The sequence below is a fragment of the Epinephelus fuscoguttatus genome, linkage group LG15, assembly GCF_011397635.1.
Source record: "Epinephelus fuscoguttatus linkage group LG15, E.fuscoguttatus.final_Chr_v1".
NCBI lineage: Eukaryota > Metazoa > Chordata > Actinopteri > Perciformes > Serranidae > Epinephelus > Epinephelus fuscoguttatus.
Genome location: NC_064766.1, coordinates 22886406 through 22908244, shown reverse-complemented (window position 1 = coordinate 22908244; position 21839 = coordinate 22886406). Strand labels below are relative to the sequence as shown.

Below are 21839 nucleotides of genomic sequence, written 5' to 3'. Positions count from 1 at the left end.
ATTTGACATCAACCAGCTTGACTTTTTGCACTTCCTTCTTCCTTCCTCCACCTCGCCAGTGTGTCTCTGACAGTTCTCCACTTCCTGCCCCCTCGATCGAATCCTGAGTCTTCATTCCAACCATGTAAGGGTGCTTTCAGACCTAGAGTTGTATTGCTTTGGTCCGAATCAGGGACTCATTTTGTTACAAAGCTGCACATTTGCTATAGACTTGGTTCATGTTCTCACAACGGCATTTACAAGCGGACCAGATAAAATGTGTTGTGTGAGAAAGCTGCTCTTGATTGGTCAGAATTTCCATGTGGGAAAAATCCAGGAAGTAAACAAAACGTTGAAGAAGAGTACACTTGCAAGATAAATGTGACACTTTCTAATGTCACAATGGAGGGACAACTACGCAGGTTGATTTTAGCACTGCTCATCATGGACTATATTGCTGTCATTGTTCATTTTAGTCAAACCATACAGTTTGAAAACGAGGCGCGGCTCCAACTAGAAAACAATGTTTTGATGCACTGGATGTGCTGAATGTGCATATTAAGGCAGTACAGGAGGAGGTGCACATTAATAATCCTCCAGGACTGTAACATGCTCATGTTTAACCCAAACAATGTGTCATGTGACTGCAGTTGGAACACATTCTCACCACAGACGAACTGCACCAGAGTTCGTTTGTAACCAGACCGAGACCACCTCTTCAAGAAGGTCTCGTTCCGGTCATTTGGTGCACACCTGAGTGCTGTGTTCACACCTGCCCAAATGAACCACACAGGCAAACGAACTTGAGTTCAATTGAACTGAACCGAACAGGCAGGTGTGAAAGCACCTTAAGTCTCTCTCTCCTTTTCACTCAAGCTGTGACTCATTTGCATTTTCTGTCTTTTCTCTGATATTCTCCTGCTTCTACAGTAAAACTCCTCAGTGCTGTCCTCCATTTCCGCCATCCCTCACGACCCCTGCCTCAACTTTACCATTTAAAATATTTCTGCTTTAAACTGCGCAGGCGCATCACTCATCCGTGCGTACTATTTCTGTTTTAAATAGTAACGTTTTAGCAAAAATGCCTGCATATGTGCTAAAGCAGGAAAATGTTGCAATCGGGTTGATTTCCTTCCAAAAACTACAATACATCCTGACAAATGTTTCTGAAAAGGGAATCTGACACTTTAAACGTGTGCCCACACACTTCATGGAATCTAGGCTACACCCCCCACCTTTTATTAACAAGCATGTGTGGTGCACACGGCCTCCTCAGCTGCAGGGAGGGATAGGCGGGCTGCTGTTGTGTAGCATGAGGTGGCCGGTGGGGCTACTGGGCTACATATGGTGCACAGACTGTGGATGTACAGGTAGCAAAAGAATGTGCAGAAAGCAAAGAGTGCTCCAAACTTTGCCCTTGATACTGAAACAACCATTACATCAAGGAATATGAAGGAGAAGAGAGACACGGAGGGAAGAGTGGGAGAAAGAGAAGCCGTGGGAAAGAAAGTGAGAGATCGGTTGCTCCTGTGTCAGTGCATCTGGAAGCAGTTGTCACTTGTTTTGAACTTTTCTCCCCCTCGATTAGTCGCCCAGAGGCGTCCTACAGTTTCTGTGCTCTGTAGTAAGTCAAAATGTTTTGGGCTAGATGCTGTAAAAAACAACTCTTGCATGGCTTTGGATCATAGGCCACCACCACAAACATTATATAACAGTAAGCAGCCTAGTAAATCGTCTTTTTTGATATCACAGCAAAAGATTGTTTATATATAATATCAGATTGTTTATAATACAGTATGTTAAAGCATGTAATAGATTATACAATTATGTAGAATAATATATCATGGATTTTACTATGATTTAATCCACTGTCATGCCATTTTTTCCCGTGGTGAAACACTGCCCCCTGCAGGACATAAAGATGACACTTTTTTTTTCTCCAGTTAAAATTTATTATCACTGCATACACCGTTACAACAGGTTAACAGTTACTTCTTTCATATAATTTAGTGTATTCATTTGCTATATGACAATACAGCTGCATATCTTAGTCATATACATTACTGTAATTAGTGAGAATATACTTCCATACATGGATGCAGACACTGTGTTCACTGTGTTGATTGTACAACAGAGGTTACAGAGCAAAATGTATGTCTTCATAAAATATTATCATCATCTAATGAGATTAAATGCAAAATCATCTTAAAGTTTTACACTGTTATCTTGTAGGATTATACTTCTGTAGTAAATTTCATGACAAGAGTGACAACAGGAAAAAAGGCAACAGTCTAACAAAGTGTGTAAATGTGAGAGGCAGCATGTTAGCCGTGACTTAAGATAAGACTACAAACCGTCTGAGTTAAAAATCCCACATAACATTTAGGGACGTGACTACAAAAAGCCAATATTGCATACTTAAAGAGTTGATGCTTTTGATATCATATTCATGTATAATTAATCCTCTGGTGTACTCAAGATATCAGAGATCAAAAGTGATAATTCGGCACTTATGTGTTGAGTGTTGCAGCAAGAAAGGAAATTACATTGCTATCATCTCATGAAAGGCATCTCTGAGGCAAACAGTGGCGAAGTTAATGGATGATGATGACAGCAATGTGCAAGGTGACAAAAATAAGAGGCTACATTTATGATGAGCAGCAGCAGCAGTTTCTTGATGTTTAGGATGAAACGCTGAGCTGAAATACCAAATGATTGTAAAGCTGCTGATTGTGAATAAAGAACAACTATTTATTGGGACAAATAAATTAACATGACGCTTAGCTGCACATTTAAGATCCACATAAGATTCACAATGCCACTGTAATATTATCAAAAGGAATAACACATTAAATGCACCTCTGTATGTTGGACTACAAATTTCCACTGAGTGAAATGTTCTTGGCAAAACTGTGTATTTAAAGCCTAAGTTCACCATGTGTAAAACACTGTATAGTAGAGTAATAATTTGGTTTTTGGTCCATGCTGTAATGAGGACTGACTGTCAGAGAGAGGTCCACAGAGTGAATGAGTGTAACTGGTAAAAGGAGTATAAAGAAGAGGAGGAAGGATGAGTGGGTACAGAGACTGTGTCACGTTGGTTAAATAAGGCCTGTAGGAAGAAGGCGAGAAGTTTTAGTGCAGGATCGCGATGAGGAGGCGTTTGAAGTCTCCACCACACTCGGAATCCAGAGCGTCCTTCAGGGTAACGTCGTATTTCTCCAAGTACATGTCCTTCACTGTCTCCAGGTCGATCTGCAACAAAACACTGCTGTCACCACAAAATCCTTTTTCACTGGTTATTTTGGTTTTTGAAAGGGACAGTTCACCCCAACATCAAAAACACATATTTTTCTTCTTGTCTGTAGTGCTACAGATGTTTTTTCTGATGGGCGGGGCTTAGCTGAAGGCAAAACAATTCTCCACAGACATTAGTTAGCCCTAGCTAGCAAGTTCTGTTGGCTTGTGGAGGAAGATGATGCGAGTGGTGCATTCAGGAATACTCACTCCGAGTGTTGGAGCGCACTCTGGCACAGACTGGACCATGTGTAAATTTGGAGCACTGTCTGAATGTGCTGTTCAGTTATCCAGAGCACCACACTCTCACAGTGGCAGAGCGCAATCTTGGCACTCTGTCTGTGGAGACTGAGCAGCAAAGCACTGAGAAGAGTGAATGTGTGATTAAATTAACTGTTCATAAATTTATATAGAAATAAATCACCCTGCTTCTTCAACCAACGCCCTGTTGGTTGAAGAAGCAGGGTGATTTATTTCTATATAAATTTAGAATTCATTTTAGTGTAGAGCGTCAGACTGAATTTACGAACACACCATGTCAGGTCACTCATTCTCTGAGACTGCAAGTGTTACTTGAATAAGTAAACACTGACCAACGGGACCAAATTGGCCAACTCGTATGCTCTCACTCAGTGGATGGATGACGTCACAGGAAGCTTTGTGGTTGGTACTTTTTCCCCTAACCTGATATGAAGTGTGTGCTGCACATGTGAGCATGTGAGAGTCCTTTGGTCTTATCACATTTAACCATAGTTGTCTTTGTTTTTGTTGACAGGCAGTGGCGGAAATTTTGAGCCATGACTCCTTCTATTCTGGCTCCCAATAACACAACAAGATGACATTTTAAGACCCCTATGTAGACTACAGCCCTGTGGTGGAGAGTCGTGTTTTGCCTCCAGCTAACAAACTGACATCATTGTGATGTCAGCTCTAAAAGGGTCTATTAATCAGTCTAGATTGTTTTGGTTTACACACATTTTAAGACCAACAACTAGTTTTGGTAATCTGGAAACTAGACATTCTGCCACACACAGATACTTACCTCAGAGCGGCCTACAATGATCCGAATGAGCGTGTCTTCATCAGTGCCCAGTCCCTTCATGGCGGCATTAAGGCGTCGGGCAAAATACAGCTGCGGGTTCTTAGCACACCTGACTATAAAACACACAAACGCAGCAGGAGTTACTACAAGAACTGATATTTGATTTGATACTTCCTGGCTCGTTAACAGTCCTGTTACAGTTTAACCTACCCAGAGTGACGTAGCAGTCCTTCAGAGTTCCTGTTGCTTCAGAGTTGATGGTATCCAAAATGTCTGTCCCTGAAAGCTACAGAGCAATGACAATAAGTTAACGTGAGAAATTATTACTAACAATGATTAGAGACCAGTCGGAAATCATCTGTGAAAACAGTCCTCACCGACTCATAGGCCTTAAAGGTGGCCTGGAGCTGCATGTAGTTTCTGTGTGTCAGGATGAAGGTGAAGGTGGACTCATCAGTGCCGAATCTGCCTTCTCCTGCCTGAAGCAAAAAGAGAAGATAATACCTCAATGCTGGTGAGTATTAAGGATAATTTTACAACCAGCCGGGTCTTATTTTCGTACATTTGAGATTGTGAAATGGTTGTGATCATACGTCCACACCACCTCCACCGATTATTATTACTGGATCCACGTTTTTCAAAAATAAAAAAGATGTTTATGCCATTAATGTATATCCCTATATGTGAATAATATTTCTGTCTCACCATCTTAAGCCTGTGGTGTTTGTAATATCTAAAAGTCTTTATCTAAGTTGTCTTTGATTGCACAATGGCGAAGCAGCCTGCAGGGTTTTTTCTGCCAAAAAGTCAGGTGATGTAGCATTAAGAGCGACAAAGTCCACACTAGGGTTGTCATGATACTAAAATTTCAAACTTGATATTGATACCCAGGAAAATATTCAATATTCAATACCATTTTCGATACAGCAGCAAAAAATTAAGAGGCATGTCATTTTTTAAATAAAGATCAGAACAGTAACATCAATGATAACAACAAAAAATCCCCCCAAAATAAAAAACAACCAGAAACAAGATCTGTCCATACAAATGTATTTATCTACAGCCCTGTTTATTTTCTGTGCTTCTGGTGAATTGGCACCACATTTTCATTGCTGATCAAATAGAGTTGGTAGTTTAGGTTCAGGATGCTCCTGTTTCTACGTCACTATGTGACCAGAGAACCCTCTGTTACGGGAGAAACCAAACGTTTTTTCCGCTTCAATCTGTGACTTTACAGTTGACATAACTTTTCAGACACACGTAATTGTGTTGTCCTGTTAAACTAACATTGTCTATTAATGTTACAGACGGGCATGACTGGTAAAGTTTTCTGCTTAGCTCCCACATTAACGTTAGAAGTTATATTTTAGTTTGATGCTGGCGACACCAGCTGCTCAGCTGCTAGTGAGGGGAGGGGCTGTACCTGCCGTCTGCAGCGTGCTGTGTTCACTTCACTAAATATTTCCAAAGAGCACTTTTTCCTTTATCATTTTTGACAAAAACTGGCTGCTCTGATCCTCCTGTAGCCGCGCTGGCCATATTACAGCAACAGAAATATGTGCATGCATGCACAGCGACGACGACAAGCCGGGTTGCAGAGAGGGATCTGTGCCTGCCAGACGCTGCCTGCACAGCGTGTGTCCGTCGGACCCGTCACGCGCACCCGACAGGTGCTGAGGTGGCGTGCACTGTTAGTATCGATACTTTTGTAAATTAGTATTGTATCCGGATACAGCGTTTGAGTATTGATACTTTTCAGAGTATCGATACTTTTGACAACCCTAGTCCACACACATACAGAGCAAACTGTGGTACATGAATGGATCAAGCGTGGGACTTTCACCCAGGAAACTGGCATTCATGTCCCATTTGAGTGAGTGTTGGTTTATTCTTTGTCAATGTCATATTTTGATAATGCACGGACACACGGGGAGGACGTTCAGCTGATGGCCAGATAACATCCTGCACTTAAGTTTTTGTTTTTCCTAAGATGGCGAAGGCATACCTGCCCTATTCTTTGTCACTCTGTCTCTGACTAGCTCACCCTGACGTTCCTACCCTGACCCTAACCAGTCCTTTTGTCTAAATCTAACCAAACCAACTAAAGAAGGCAACGAGTACTTGCCATTCAAAGGGCGGGTCATGACTTTGCCTTTGAAAAATATTTGGCATCCTGGACAACGGCACAAGTTTCATTTTCAAACTATTTTTGAACCATACTGGGACGTTCTGATTGGACATTCAAACAATGGTCATTCAACGTCTCAGTGTTTGCATGGTTAGCGCTTTGAGCTAAATGCTAACTTCAGCATGCTCACTATAAAAATGTTTACATGCTGTTTAGCAAGTATGATGTTAACCATTGTCACCACCTTAGCATGTTAGCATGCTAACATTAGCTTGTTAGCGCTAAAAGGAAAGTGCAGTTAATGATAGGAACATCATGTGTTATGCAAAACAAATAAAAAATTTGACTCATAAATGACGCTAATTAAAGTCAGCGTATCACCAAGGTCGGTAGGATTCATCCTTCTGGACCATGACTGGTTGTTGTTGAGATATTTTAGTCTCTACCAACCAGCAAACACTGCCATCCTGAGAGCCATGATGCTAGTGTGGCTAAAAGGAACTGGTCATTTTTACTTGAGGAGCAATTGCATAAGACTGACTATAAAACTTGATTATAATATGGTAAATATATTCCCACAGACGTAACCACATCACTGTCTCTGCACACATTTGTATTTGTACAGTATTACTGTGAAACTCACACCTTAGCTGAGAATTTCCACATAGTTTCCCTGTACTGTAATAAAAGCCACAGGACAGCACCACCACAAAAACTTTGTGCTTTGATTTAATCAAATCTGTACTTGTGAGATTTGCCAGTCACCCCAGGCTCACATGCTTAGCCATCTAAATCTAGGATCACATTACCCTGCAAACAGTGGAGTTATTTTAAGGGCAAACTGTGAATAAGACCCTTTAATTTGAAGGAATTACGCAGCATCTGAGAGCGTACCTCAAACAAAGATGTGGCATCCTGTTCGGCTAAACCCTCATCCACTTCATAGCCCTCGTCTCTGCTCGCCTGTGGAGGAAGAGGGATAAAGAAGAAGAGCGGGATACAGAAGAGAAATATGGAGGGGAGAAAAAGGGTAAGAGAGGTTTAAGAGGATGGATAAAGGAGACGATGCATGTAGAGACAGAGAGGGAGAAGATTTAGTGAGTAGAGCAAAGGTCAAAAAGATGGATTACAAAAATAATCTCGGGCCTTTAATGGGATAACAATCATCTGCTACACATCGACAGGAAATATTCGAAGGCCTCTTTGGATAAACGTCGCTGTAGAACATGAGTCACGCTGTGTTTGTCTTTTCTTTCTGGGGGAAGGAAAAGAGAGGGGAAGCAGAAATGGGTGGGGGCGCTGAAAAAGTTGGCATGGAGGCCGAAGCATGCCAATGTTGTGATGTGTGACGAATGTCACAGTGGGCGAATCACAGGATGGAGAACAATTCTCTGAGTCACTATCAAAGGAAGAAAAGTACTATTCTCTGTCTCTTTATGGCTCCCATCCAGATTTGGGACTTCCACCCAAAATCTTATTGTTCTTGACAATGTGGTGACTCTTTTTCTTTGTGTACTGCAACCCCCCTTATAACTATAGAAGTTTTGTTTGTTAAATACAGCTAAAATTGTGAGATTTTACCTGCAGCAGCGACATCAGCAGGTTCCTCACATCTCCACTGGTGTCATCCTCAACATCTGCCTCTAGGTCACGCTCGTGCACTGTAAAGTCAAAAGCAAAAACACTTAAAGGAGCAGTGTGTAGAATTAAGTGGCATCAAGTGAGGATTGCAAATTGCAACCAGATGAAACTTCTCTCATGTGCTAAGCGTGAACTCCCGGTTATAATTCCTTCAGTGTTCATTGTTTAGGAAGGTTTAACCGTGAGCTGAATTATCTGCAGAGGTTTTTTTCTCTACAAAAAAACAACCAGGTGATTTAAACCGGTAAAAACACTGAATAAAGCAGTTTCACATTCATCTGGCTGTTGACTAGGGCGGCCTATGCAGAGAGGTGAAAACATAATTGGCCCTAACCTCCACTGCTCCACCCCCCCATCCAAATATGGTCAATTTTGGCTCCAAAAGACAAATGGCGTGGGCCGAAATGCTGAACTCCAGGCTTCAAAAGGGCAGTCTGCACAGACCATTATTTTAAACAGTCTGTGGTTAAAACTCACCTGAAAGGAAACAAGTTCTAAGTGTTTGTTGTTGTAATACTCATTTTGGCCACAAGAGGCTGACGTGCACCACTATCCCGTGTTCTAAATAGGCCTGAAAGTGTTCGTGTTTCCTTAGCAACCTAGCAAAATGATCCTGGCAAAACTTTTTTCCCAACCTGTTTCATGCGGGAATTTTTTTTCAAGGACCACAGTTAGAGTATCCTGCCAAATGCTTGTTCCTCACTTGTTCTTAAACAAACACAACAGAGGAAACTATTGAGATCAGATTTAGAAAATGAAGCACAAGAATTTTTTTGTCTTTCTTTTCCCCTCAGGGCCTCTGTAGAAATGTGACCCTGATGAGGATAAAATCTGACTGTATTTATGGTCAGCGAGTGAGGAAAACGTGGCTCATGACACATGATTCACTCCTAAAACTGAAACACCCATGACATGGTGACTAATATATAACTCGGTATGCACTGTATCTGTTCCATATTTTGGTTAAAGGACACTTTCCAGTATGGGAGGGACATTAAACTGGTAACTGTTTTTGCATGAGTCAGAAGAATGGAAGAAAACTCACCCGCAGCATACGTCTCCTTGAAGCTCATGATGTCCTGTTAGAAGTTAAAGAGAGATGAGATTCAGTCAGCGACTCATACTGAAGCTGCTCTTACCAATATATTTAGAAATGGATCAAATAACTCTGTGTAGTATGAAGGGGGTGCTCACAGTGATAAACCCACAGAAGAACTTCCCCAAACTTTACAGCTAAGCTCTGTGGAATGTGTTTGTAGCTTTGAGCCAATTGTTTTGGTTTTACAGGCCACAACTTTATTGTTTTCATCGCTCTCAGCAGCAGCAGCAGCAGCAGCAGCAGCAGGCAAAAGCACAGATAAATCCACCCAGCAGACAGACAAAGACAGAGGCTAGTGCCTCAGAGCTGAATGCTCTTTCCCCTGCATTCATCAGGTGGCCACACCCACAATCCCAACTCAGTACCAGTGCTAGTTTGTATCTGCTGAATGTCTGAATTGTTTATTATTTAATCAAAGACCCCCATTAGAAACACATAAATTTGCCTCGAGTCTTCCTGGCGTCCTACACATTGAAATACAGTTCAAACATAAAATAGGAGTACAGACAAATTAAGATCTAAAAACAGTCAAAATACCAAACTGAAATTAGGGATAATGTAATCACAGACTAAACCATAATTCAATATAGCAGAAGAAAGAAAAGATGCTACAAACATAAGTGACGAGCAGACTGAACAGATGTATTTATAAAGGAATGAGGATACAAGTACATTAAAACAGCGCTATGTGCTGATCTTGAAATATGCCGAGACATTTCTTTTGACACTAACAGTAGATATATCAATAGGCAGAGAACTCCAGATTGCTACTGACCTGTATATAACGGTAGATTTACTAAACTTCGTTCTTGGTGACGGGTAGTGATGGTCAAATGAAGCCTCACGAAGCATTTTCTTTATTTTCTGAGCCCACTAGATGGCGCTTTTTGTTCAACAAAAGGTTGAAAGCACACTGAATTGCTATTCTTTGAACCTCTCGGTTTAAACCATGAGTGCCATCTAGTGGGCTCAGGAAATAAAGAAAATGCTTCATGAGGCTTCATTTGGCCATCACTAGTGACGGGAGTGTCATATGACCAGAGGCTGCACCTCTTGTGCTCTAACCACGTCCAGAGGCCATGTGTATCTGATGAGCCAAACTGGATGGTTTATTAGTACTAATGACACTCTGCAGTAACATCAGGAGAGACATGAGGACTGTTCAACCATTAGCCAAGCCAGGGGTGCATGCATATAGCTGACACTAGCTCTGAATGAGCAGCTGAGTGTCAGACGAGCTGCTTTCTTTTGGGAAATCTGCAACTTTTTCAGACTGGATTTTGATGCTGCAGACCAGACTACAGGACAGTATCCTCAGAGAGACATAACCAAAGAATGAATGGCTGATTTAATTACTGAGGGAGCGATGAAAGCAGAACGCTTCCTAGTCACACTGATTCCTCTTACTATTTTTATCACAATAACATTAATGTGTTTAGGTCAGGATCATGAACTATCCAAAGTTACGCCTAGAGGTTTTATTGTGCTTACTTGTTCAATATTTGTGGAACAAACTGCCAAATTTAGTTTAGGGTAGTGATGTTACGCTCGAGCCAGTTTGCTCGACACAGTGTCGATCATTTGAAGCGCAAGTGCTCCGATCCCTGCTTCGACACGCCCACAATCACGTGACTACCGAGAGCCAGGCCTCGTTACAGACAGTCTTGAGGCTTTTTCAGGTCTTCCACTTAGATGCAGTTCTGAGCCAGAAGATGTCACTCTTCTGACTATATGAAATGCTTCGAAGCAGTGTGTCAATCCTGAAGCAGCTGTGTCAAAGTGGTTCAATGCTTCATGAAGCTTCGATTTCACCATCACTAGTTTAGGGTTGCTAATGAGATGAGATTTTTGGATACATACTTAAAAAGTCTTTTTAATGTGGTGACCCAAATGGAGCCCATGTCATTAGCAGTTTGTTCTTTAAATAGAAAACCACCCGTCAGTGAGTAAATAAAACATGTACTAAAAATCTTATTAAATTCATTATAGTTAACCAGAAAGAGTAAAACATACAAACATGTTGCACAACAGTAGCATCATATATTGACAGACCTCATTAGTGGCGGTGCACAGGATCTCCACCAGCACAGCTTCGTCGGTGCCCACCCCCTTCATGGCCTTCCTCAGCTCCTTGGCGAAGTACACATTAGGAGGCTCCAACATGGCAATCACTGCGCTCTCGAAACTACCTGTCAGCTCCTTCTTCAGGACCTCCTCCAACTCCTGAGAAAACACAGAATTGACTGCATGTATGTGTGTGTGAGTGTGTGTGAGACAGAGAGGAGGTGTAGGCTGCAGGTACTTACGTCATCATACTTCTCAAAGTAGGCCTTTTTGATCTCCACACGCTGAGCTGCAGAGCGATTGGCCAGGATCTCGATAATGGCCTCTTCATCAGTGCCTGGAGAACACACAGCAGTACACACACAAGGTTTAACATCAGGATCCTTAAAATACAGTAAAAGTACATCAAGGAAGACTTAAGTATTTTACCACCTGGACCCTATTTTCCTGTGTTTTTGTGTGTGAGTGACTCATGGAGACAACACGTTTTGAAACTGGTCCAGTAGTGAGCGAGAGTGCTGCAGCCTGCAGCTGTGAAACAGGCTGCGATGTGATCTTCAGGGCATGCCTTTTATTAAAAGGGCTGCCCTGAAGATGGTGTGAATGGTGTGAGTTGCAGAGTGTTGGAGATATCAGCTGTAGAGATGTCTGTCTTCTCTCCAGTATAATGGAACTAGATGGCACTCAGCTTGTGGTGCTCAAAGCGCCAAAAAATACATTTGAAAAACCCAACATCAATGTCTCTTTCCAGAAATCATGACCTGGTTACTCAAGATAATGATAAAAGAGACTCATGCTTGTGGCAGGGAGATGTAACCATTAATTGAGACGCTGTCTGTAAACGTCCAAAACTGATGAAGGAAGCTACCTCAAGTGTCATTTGTTGACTGACAAAGCATCAGTATTTGACAAGTTGGGATGAGAACGTGTTGTAGCACCACAGGTGACAGGAAAAATGTGTATTTTCGATGTTGAGGTGAACTGTTCCTTTAATTTCTGATTGAAGAGATCTATTGTTATGAATGAATCGACTGTAAATGCACTCCAAAGAGGTGATAATGGATGCCTTTATCACACACAAGCAGAAGAACCAAATAACTATAGCCCCGTTTCCACCGAGCAGTACGGTTCAGTTCAGTTCGGTACGCTTTTGTTCAGTTTCCATTGTGAAAAGTTGTGGATGGTACCAATGGAACCGTTCCGTACTATACCCCATTTTTGGTCCCCCCTCTGTTGGGGTACCTAGCACACAGATCTGGTACTAAAAGGTGGAGCTGTGAGTGACAACAACCCCGCCCACATTTAAGGCTACTGTTTGCAGTGGAAACGCTAGGGTCTAGGTACCATGTCTGAAGGGTTACTGTTGGTTCCAGAGGTACCATACCGAAAGTGTTTGGCTGAAACGGGGCTGTAACAGGAGGGCAATTACACATTAAACCATCTTACATTGTACACTTACCTAAACCTTTACATGCTTTCCTGATAGCCTTGATATCAGCTGTGACATCAAAGTCCTCCCATGGGACTATGGTGGGCTGGAGAGGGAAAAGCAGCAGGAACATTAGAAACATGAAAATCATCCATAAAACTGAAACAAACATTACATGGACTACATTTTTAAGATAATGTGCTGTATTATTACTCATATCCTCCTGAGAGACCAGCTTTTGTTTGGTATGCACTTTCATTTTCTCCGAGCTATTTAGGATTAGTAGGACTTGATAAGTCTTTGAACAGTAAGCAGTTTTTGAAAAAAACATTATGCCCTCACATGAGGACAATTTTTAATGTTCACAAGTGTGGAATGAAGTATAAAACAGTTTATTTCAATGCCTGAACATGGCTGTGCAAAACAAAATTGCAAATAATGCATTATTATCTTGTGATTTGTCATTTTGTAGTTCTGTATGAATTTTCCTTGCTCGACACTCCAAGCTAGTAATGTCCTTTTTGTCTGCAGGAACAGTCTGTCGCCTTACTGGCCGATAGAAAATGCTGCGATAATACAAAGTCCCAACGTCCTCAAATTAGTACTTTGTAATTAACAGTGTCTTAGCTTGCTACTGTTGCTAAAATTGTCAGCATTTGTATGCAATATTAAATGTAGCTGTATAAATTATCCATCCATCCATTTTCATCCGCTTATCTAGGGTTGGGTCACGGAGGCAGCAGGCCGAGCAAAGCACCCCAGACGTCCCTCTCCACAGCAACGCTTCTCACAGCAGCTCCTCTTGGGGGACTACAAGGCGTTCCCAGGCCAGATGAGATATGTAATCCCTCCAGTGTGTTCTGGGTCTGCTCTGGAGCCTCCTACCAGTGGGATGTGCGCTAAACACCACCTGATCAGATGCCTGAACCACCTCAACTGACCCCTTTCGATGCAAAGGAGCAGCGTCTCTACTCTGAGCTCCCGGGCTCCTTACCCTATCTCTAAGGCTGAGCCCAGCCACCCCACGGAGGAAACTTATTTCAGCCTCTTGTATCCGTGATCTCATTCTTTCGGTCACTACCCAGAGCTCATGACCATAGGTGAGGGTTGGGACGTAGATGGACCAGTAAATCAAAAGTTTCACCTTTCGGCTCAGCTTCCTCTTCACCACGATGGTCCAGCACAGCACCTGCATCACTGCAGAAGCTGCACCAAACCGCCAATCCGTCTAACGCTCCATTCTACCCTCACTCATGAACAAGACCCCGAGATATTCCAACTCAAACAGTAACTCTCCCCCAACTGAGAACCATGGCCCCAAACTTGGAGGTGCTGACTCTTATCCCAACTGCTTCACACTCGACCACAAACCACCCCAGGTTCGGGAAAAAAGACCACGCCTCGGACACATCCCATTTCCACCCAAAAGTATTTAAGCACACCTGATGCATTCTCTTTCTCATCCATTCATCCCTCAACCCTTCGTCCCTCATTCCTCCATCTTCATCGTTTCATCCCGTACCCTGCATCCCTCGACTCCTATCCCTTTGTCCGTCATTTCTGACCCTTGTCTCTTCATTCCCCACCCTCCATCCTACATCCTATCATCCCTCCCTCCCTCCATCGTTATCCTTTCATTCTCTCTACCCTCGATCCTCATCCCTTTGCGCTTTGGTCCGAACCCATAATCCATCCTACGCAATAAACCATTTAAAATCTTTATGTTATTGGTGTGGTTTTAACCATAAAATCTGATCAGGTTTATAATCTTGTCCACTCTTGTGTCACGATCAGCTGCAGACTAAGGCAGAAAGAAGTATGAGGTGTGGCAAACCCAAAATGCAATGTCCTCATATGAGGACGCAGGGTCTCAGGAGGACACACTGTACATCCAAAGCAGCCTGCAACATCTTAGACAGTGATCAAACTGATGTAAAGTGTATATTTATATTAAAAGAACACTAGTATACAGCTACAGTCGTGATGCCCTCCACTCAAACAGAGTTAGGAGTGAGGTTGTGGAGATGACTTGTTACATTAGAGCACATCCAGGCCCTGTTCTCCCGCAGGAAAAGGGTGCAGCCTGTGATCGCTGAGTCATGGGGCAGCAGCAGCAGCAGCAGCAGTATGCGCTCTCCTCTCCTCTCCTCCTCGCCCACCCTCCCTTTTATACAATGCGGCCTTATTGATCAGCGTTTCTCAGAAATTCCTGCAGCTGCTGGCAGGCACACTCCCTCTGCTCCAACTCAACTGCGCAACTTTTGCTGCTCACCGCTCCCTCTGTTCACACACTTTAACTCGTTTCCTTCTCCTGAACACAACTACAGAGCTCTTTTGCTCTTTATAAAAGCTCTCTGTGGTTTAAAATGACACTGTAGTGCTGTTATTCCGGTTTATTTCTAACAAAGGGTGTTATTTGTTAACATCTATCTCATTGCATCACTTCAGACTCGAGCTCTGAGCGCAGTAAAAGTGGCAGACATCTGATTTGTCACCCACCGCAGACAGTGTTACAGCTGATGTAATCTGAGCTGCAGAAGTTGTTGTCTTACCTGCACGTTGCCCATGTTGCTCCTGATGTGTCTGTCCGGCTGTGAGGTGACAGATGAAAGCTGTTGTGCTGCTGTGTTGTTGATGTGTCAACTCGGCTGTTCCTGAAAGGACGCAGCCCTGTCCGGTGCTGCAGGGTGACGTCACTGCCGCTGATTAATTTAGTAGGGTGGAGCTGGGTGGGGGTGGTGATGTGGTGGTGTGGGGAAATACCGAAATACAGTAAGTGACTCAGTGAGCTAAACATCAACTGTAAGGATAGTTAGACTTTATCTGGTAGAGGGTTTATGAATTATTTCTTGTGTCCATGTAACTGAGTAAAATATGCTGTATTAAAAAAAAAATAGGAATAGGCCTAAAAATAAAGTAAAATAAAACAAAACAAAATAAAATAAAATAAAATAAAATAAAATAAAATAAAATAAAATAAATAAATAAATAAATAAATAATAATAATAAAAAGAAAAAAATGTCTCATTTCATTCATATATTAGAGCCCTCAAAAATAATAATATTTTGTTGATCAAAAATGCAAGTTTTGGGTCAAGCAGCACATTTTGTGTGATCACTCGCAAGACAAAGAGCACACCCCTAATCACTTTGCAACCAGAGCAAATTGGCTTGGTTTCTTTTAAAATCATGGGAAGAAGACAATGAGCATGACAGAAGAGATGATCCAAAAAAATAGCAAAAAGAAATGAGTAAAAAGAAAAAATTAAAAATAGGAAAAATTGTTTCTAAAAAAAAAAAGAAAGTTAAAAGCAAACAAACAAGAAAATAACCTGTAAAATAATTATACAGTTTTCCCTAGTTTTTAAAAATAATTTTCTAAATATATTATTACTATTATTATTAGTAGTAGTAGTATTGGTGGTTTTTTTGGTAATTTGTGAGACATTTATTACTAAATTGTCAGTGCTTTTTTTTCCCCATGTTTTGAAAGAAAACACTCATTTGCTCAAGGTTCAAAGGTTTAAATGCAGAAGAAAAGTGACGTTGCTCCAGGTTTCAGAGGGTTAAAGGGTCTAAGACAGTCCAAAAATATTAGTAAACATGAACAACTCTCTCCCAAACCCAAAAACTGTCTGGAGCTGCTCCATAGATGATGAATTGAAAAAGATGTTCTAGATGACACTGACAGCACCCAGGAGAACGTTCTGAGTATACATTTTCTGTTTAAGAACTGAGAACACTACAATAAAGTTATGTATCTACACCGATCAGCCAAAACATTAAAACCACTGACAGCTGAAGTGGATAACTTTGATTATTGTGTTCCGATGCATTGTTCTGCAGAGATCCCTTTGGTTCTGGCATTCATGTGGATACCACCTGACATGTTCCACCCACTCAAACACTGTTGCAGACCAAGTACCCCCCCTCATGGCATAAGCACTCCCCAATGGCAGTGGCCCACTCCCAGAGATCCTGTCTCCATGCCTCGACAGGTCAGAGCCAAGTCCGATCCAAGGAGGCCCCACCTTGGATTAGGGGTACATTTGGAGTACTGGCACATCACAAGAATCCTTGAGCAGATTGGGACCTGGGAAATTTAGAAGCCAGGGCCACACTTTGAGCTTTATGCAGGTAGCAGGTGTGGAGTACCTTGCAGACAACAAATGAAGTAGCTGGAGGAATTTAAAATTTGATTTCCAAAAGGCTTACAGTTAGTGATGGCCAAAAGAAGCCTCATGAAGCATTTTTTTAATTTTCTGAGCCCACTAGGTGGCACTCATGGTTTAAAGCCACAGTGTGTAGGAATTTCTCCCATCTAACGTTGAAATCATATATTGCATTCAAACAGATGGCGCACTCTAACGCCTCACTGTTTCAAACACGTATTGCAACAACTGTAGCCGCTGTGTACCAAAAAGCTATGATAACACTGATGAAACCATGTCATCCGATACTTGGAGTATGGAGTATTCATTCAGGCTCCTACACAGACACACGCGACACGAGTTGACAAACCCCCTCCTCACCATGCTGGCTGTGTTTACAACGTAGGACTGTTGGGGCGAGTGTAAATTGAAACAAACCAATCACGTCTTGTCCTTTGACAACTGACAAGTGGCTCAACCTCACACACGTCATCCCACTCCTCATCACTGTGCCGCTAACAGCTGTTAGAGGCCAACGGCACTACTGCCGCATAACAAAGTCCCACTCTTTGAGCATAATGCAGGATCATGTATTATGCAGCATCACGGGAGACGGAATCCTTGTCGCCAAGAAAGTGCAAAAGTGAATCAAAAAGGCAGCGTGACCGGCGAATTAAAAAACAAGGGTCAGCATTGGGGTTGCCTTTCCCAGGTGGAGAGAGCTGCTGAAGGAGAAAGGTAATACAATCACAGGCCAGCGATAACAGCGGCTAACAGCGGCTAAAAGCTAACAGCAGCGCAGTGATGCGAGGAGAGGGATGAGGCTATTAGCGACTGGCCGCTAACAGCGGCTAACAGCCAACAGCGGCGCTGGCCTGTGATTGCATTACCATTCTCCCTCAGCAGCTCTCTCTACCTGGGAAAGGCTACCCCGATGTGGGCCTTCGTTTTTTTAATTCGCCGGTCACGCTGCCTTTTCTATTCCCTTTTGCGCTTTCTTGGCGACAAGGATTCCGTCTCCCATGATGCTGCATATGCGTGATCCTGCATTATGCTCAAAGAGTGGGACTTTGTTTCAAATTTGCCAGGGTAGTAGCGAAGCGCCTCCTCTCCTTCGACTCCTCAGTCACGCAGTGCTGGCCTGGCTCTCAACGAAAACGCCGAAGGCAGTGCTGTATGTCCCTTGCTGGCGGGTGTATTCTCAAGATGGCGAAACGTAATGGAACCCCACAGACGACTTACCCGCACAATGTACAAACAAATCCGAAATTTGCCTTTTACGAGAATAAGTCAGATTATTGGTGGAGGTAATAGTACACAAGTGATGACTTATTTATGAATGCAGACATCAATTTTTGCCAATAAACAACTGAAAATGTTACACAATGTCCCTTTAAAGCGAGAGGCTCAAAGAATAGCAATTCAGTGTGCTTTCAACCTTTTGTTGAACAAAAAGTGCCATCTAGTGGGCTCAGAAAATCAAGAAAATGCTTCATGAGGTTTCATTTGGCCATCACTACTTACAGTCCCCAAATCAGAACTCCAAACCAAAAAATGAAGCCAAACTGATAAAGAACAAAGGAACTGGGCAGGTATAACTTTGAAAACACTGACAGACCTTTTCACTGCAGGCATTTTGTTATGATAGGAGAAGTGCAGGTGTATTTAATAATAATAATGACATGTCACTCAGAGGAAGCTCTGGTATTGTCCATGCTGGCTCACTGGAATAGTTTACTGGGACACGTAATAGAGCTGAGCCTTCGTTAATGTTTCCAGTTTCATCTGTGATTTTCCTGCTACAATAAGTCAAAATGTCTGCTGTGAAAAAGCTCCACTGGAGGAGTGAGAACAGGTGAGCTGACTGCAGGACTAATGAGGGACAGGTGAAACTAATCAGGGCGGGGCTGACCATCAAAACTGGCGGGAAAACACAAAGGCAGGAAGTGAAGTGATCTGAAACAAGAGGAGGTGTGAGTAATGAAATAAAACAGGAAACACTAAGCATGAATGAATCAGAAGAATCACACAGAGGAAAAAACATGACGTCAGCTGGAGACCAGGGCAGATCATGACATTTTACTGTTTTAAGGAACTTTTAGTACAATTTTCTGTCTGTAATATAATGTTTAAATTCATATTGTAAATAACATAAATTTCAGTTTTCTCCTTTTTTTTTTTTAAATAAAAACTTTTCTTACAGCATTTAAAATCCAGAGGGCCCTGCAACTCCCCCTGTGGTGAAGCTCTGGCGATCTGTAGTGTGGGACGTATCTTCAAGGTTGGAAACTGGTGGATTGAATACCTATCAGGGGTGTTTCTAGGAAAAACATCTAATTTCCTGCAAGCTTGTCATTTTCCATGCACTGATTTGTGCTGTAAATGTCTTTAAGTCCTTTACAACTTTAATGTTTTTATTTAACTTCTATTCTCTTTTGAATCGGAAAAGTAGCCAAACTAGTAGTTGGGTTTTAAAGTGCAATATTTCCCTCTGACATGTTAGGGAGTAAAAGTATAAAGTAGCATAAAATACAAGTACAAATACCTCACATAAAGTTCGTGAGTAAATATACTTACTTACCTTCCAACACTGTCTAATGTGGACATGAAGAGTCCAATTCTCCACATGGTGGCAGTCTTGTACAGACAGCTGAATATATGCTACTTCAGAATTTACAGAGAATTGAAGTATGTTTAACTAAATTGGAAGTGTGGTAGAAACAAGCAGGTGTTTTAGAGTTAAAAGAACACAGAATCAGGTGCTTTCTATTATAGAAGACATGAATATTTCTTTAAGTTGGTCGTAACGTTGCATGTTTTGGCTCTGTTTTGGTTATTTACATTTCTTATGTAAATGTCAGCATTTAAAACCTTCAAACAAACAAACATCGAACACTGAATTAAATAAACGTGCAGTCCTAAAAGCAAACTGGAGTTTTATAGAAAGATTTAATCCAGAATTGAGAACAGAGTATTTACTGTATGTACATGCAACACAATATGGATGTACAATATAAATACTCTCGTGTGGATGCTACAACAGTTTGGAGCAACACTTTCACAGTATAACAAGCATAAAATACATTTAGTGGGCAAGTTACAACATTCCATTTCATACAGCCTAAAACCATCTGATAGAGAAAACCGTGTGAACGTTAGAGTGGTGGGTCATGTTTATTCATCAAGCCTTTATATATTTTCTGAATTATTATTTTACACAGAAAGTTCCTGATAAATACATGACAACATCAGACATCTATATTTGATATATCCCATGTGCTCCTAAGTCCTCTTTAAAGGGAAACTTCAGTATTTTTCAACCTGGACTTTTTGTGTCTTGTTGTGTCTTCTGTGACGATGGGACGGTTTTAAATACTGGTCCAGTATCGAGAGAGAGCGCTGCTGAACAGGCTGCAATGTAACCACTCAGGGCATCTGTGCACTGGAAATATACGCCCATGAAAAGTGTTTTTGCCACTGATGCCACAGGCTCAGATTGTTGTTTCAAGTGTCTGATAACATTATGGAAAGGATCCCTACAGAGATAGACCCCTTTATTAAGTGTAAGATCCTTTTCTTTAACGAGAAACAGCCCTGAAGACGCATCGCCAAACACCCCAGACTCCTTTTAAATAAACAGTAATGTTAGCATGGGGGCGGCACGGTGGTGTGGTGGTTAGCACTCTCGCCTCACAGCAAGAGGGTTGCCGGTTCGATCCCGGGCGTGGGAGCCCTTCTGTGCGAAGTTTGCATGTTCTCCCCGTGTCAGCGTGGGTTCTCTCCGGGCACTCCGGCTTCCTCCCACAGTCCAAAGACATGCAGATTGGGGACTAGGTTAATTGGTAACTCTAAATTGTCCATAGGTGTGAATGTGAGCGTGAATGGTTGTTTGTCTCTGTGATAGACTGGCGACCTGTCCAAGGTGTACCCTGCCTCTCGCCCGATGTCAGCTGGGATAGGCTCCAGCCCCCCCGCGACCCTCAAGAGGATGAAGCGGTTAGAAGATGAATGAATGAATGAATGAATGTTAGCATGTACAGAGGCAACATACCTCCCCATCTAAAGCGCGGTTTATAGTTCTGCTCTGAATCGTCACCATACCTACAGCGCAGGCTCTGCATTGACACATAATACATCAGTGGTTCCCATCTTGTGAATTGTGGTCCAAAAGTGGGTCGCAGGTCCATTTTGAATGGACCACAAGTGACTTACAAACGTGTCAAGTCTGTGAAAAATACACTTCATTTTTCAGTAAAGTGAATTTCTGGCACAGAGCTTTTATTTTGAAGCGCCGTTTCCTGCTGTAGAGTGAGCGACTAACAGACAGCTACTTGACAGACTGCAACTAGCTCAACGACATGTCCAAATGGAAGTATGACACCGAATGTATTAAACTATATAGACCTTGAACTCATTACTACGGAGAAATCTGGACCCTGTGGCCTCCGTAAATTGTCAAGACAGTAACACCCCCACAAAATAGCATTTAAAGTCTTCATATGGTTAGCCTAAAGGAAAGTCCACTAACTGCTAGGCTAATTTCTGAAATGGGAAATGTCATAGGCTTTTGCTAATAACTTACGCAAACGCTGTTGTATTTATGGGGAAAACATGTCAAGTAAGACAAATAATTTGTCGGGGAACTTTTTGAGTCATAAATGAGAGCATTTCATATCCATTTTCATCTGCTTATCAGAGGCTGGGTCACGCAGCAGGGCAAGCAAAGCACCCCAAATGTCCCCAAGAATGCTTTCCAGCTCTTCCTGAGGGACCCCAACACCTCTAACAGGAGGCACCCAGAAGGCATCCTGATTAGATGCCTGAACCACCTCAACTGACCCCTTCTGAAGAGACGAATTTTGTAACTTTACATTTGTTAAATGTTGCTGTTGTTCCTGGCTTCATATGAGAAGAAGACAACTCCGCTAGCTGCTAGGCTAATTCTTGCAATGTAATGTCATGAGCCTATTCTAAAAACATCAGCATGGCTGTTTACCTTGTGAGTTACT

General features: G+C 42.2%; 1 protein-coding gene across 1 annotated transcript; it reads right to left on the bottom strand.

Moving 5' to 3' along the window:
• Positions 1-1920: 1920 nt before the first annotated feature.
• Positions 1921-15390, bottom strand: LOC125901595 (annexin A13-like). Its single transcript, XM_049597317.1, has 11 exons — positions 15232-15390; positions 12710-12785; positions 11493-11587; positions 11239-11409; positions 9133-9166; positions 8028-8107; positions 7341-7409; positions 4696-4797; positions 4529-4604; positions 4319-4431; positions 1921-3234 (listed from the first exon to the last, which is right to left on the bottom strand). Exons 1-11 carry the CDS (start codon positions 15244-15246, stop codon positions 3115-3117), a joined length of 951 nt encoding a protein of 316 aa, XP_049453274.1. The 5' UTR covers positions 15247-15390; the 3' UTR covers positions 1921-3114.
• Between the last annotated feature and the right edge of the window lie 6449 nt (positions 15391-21839).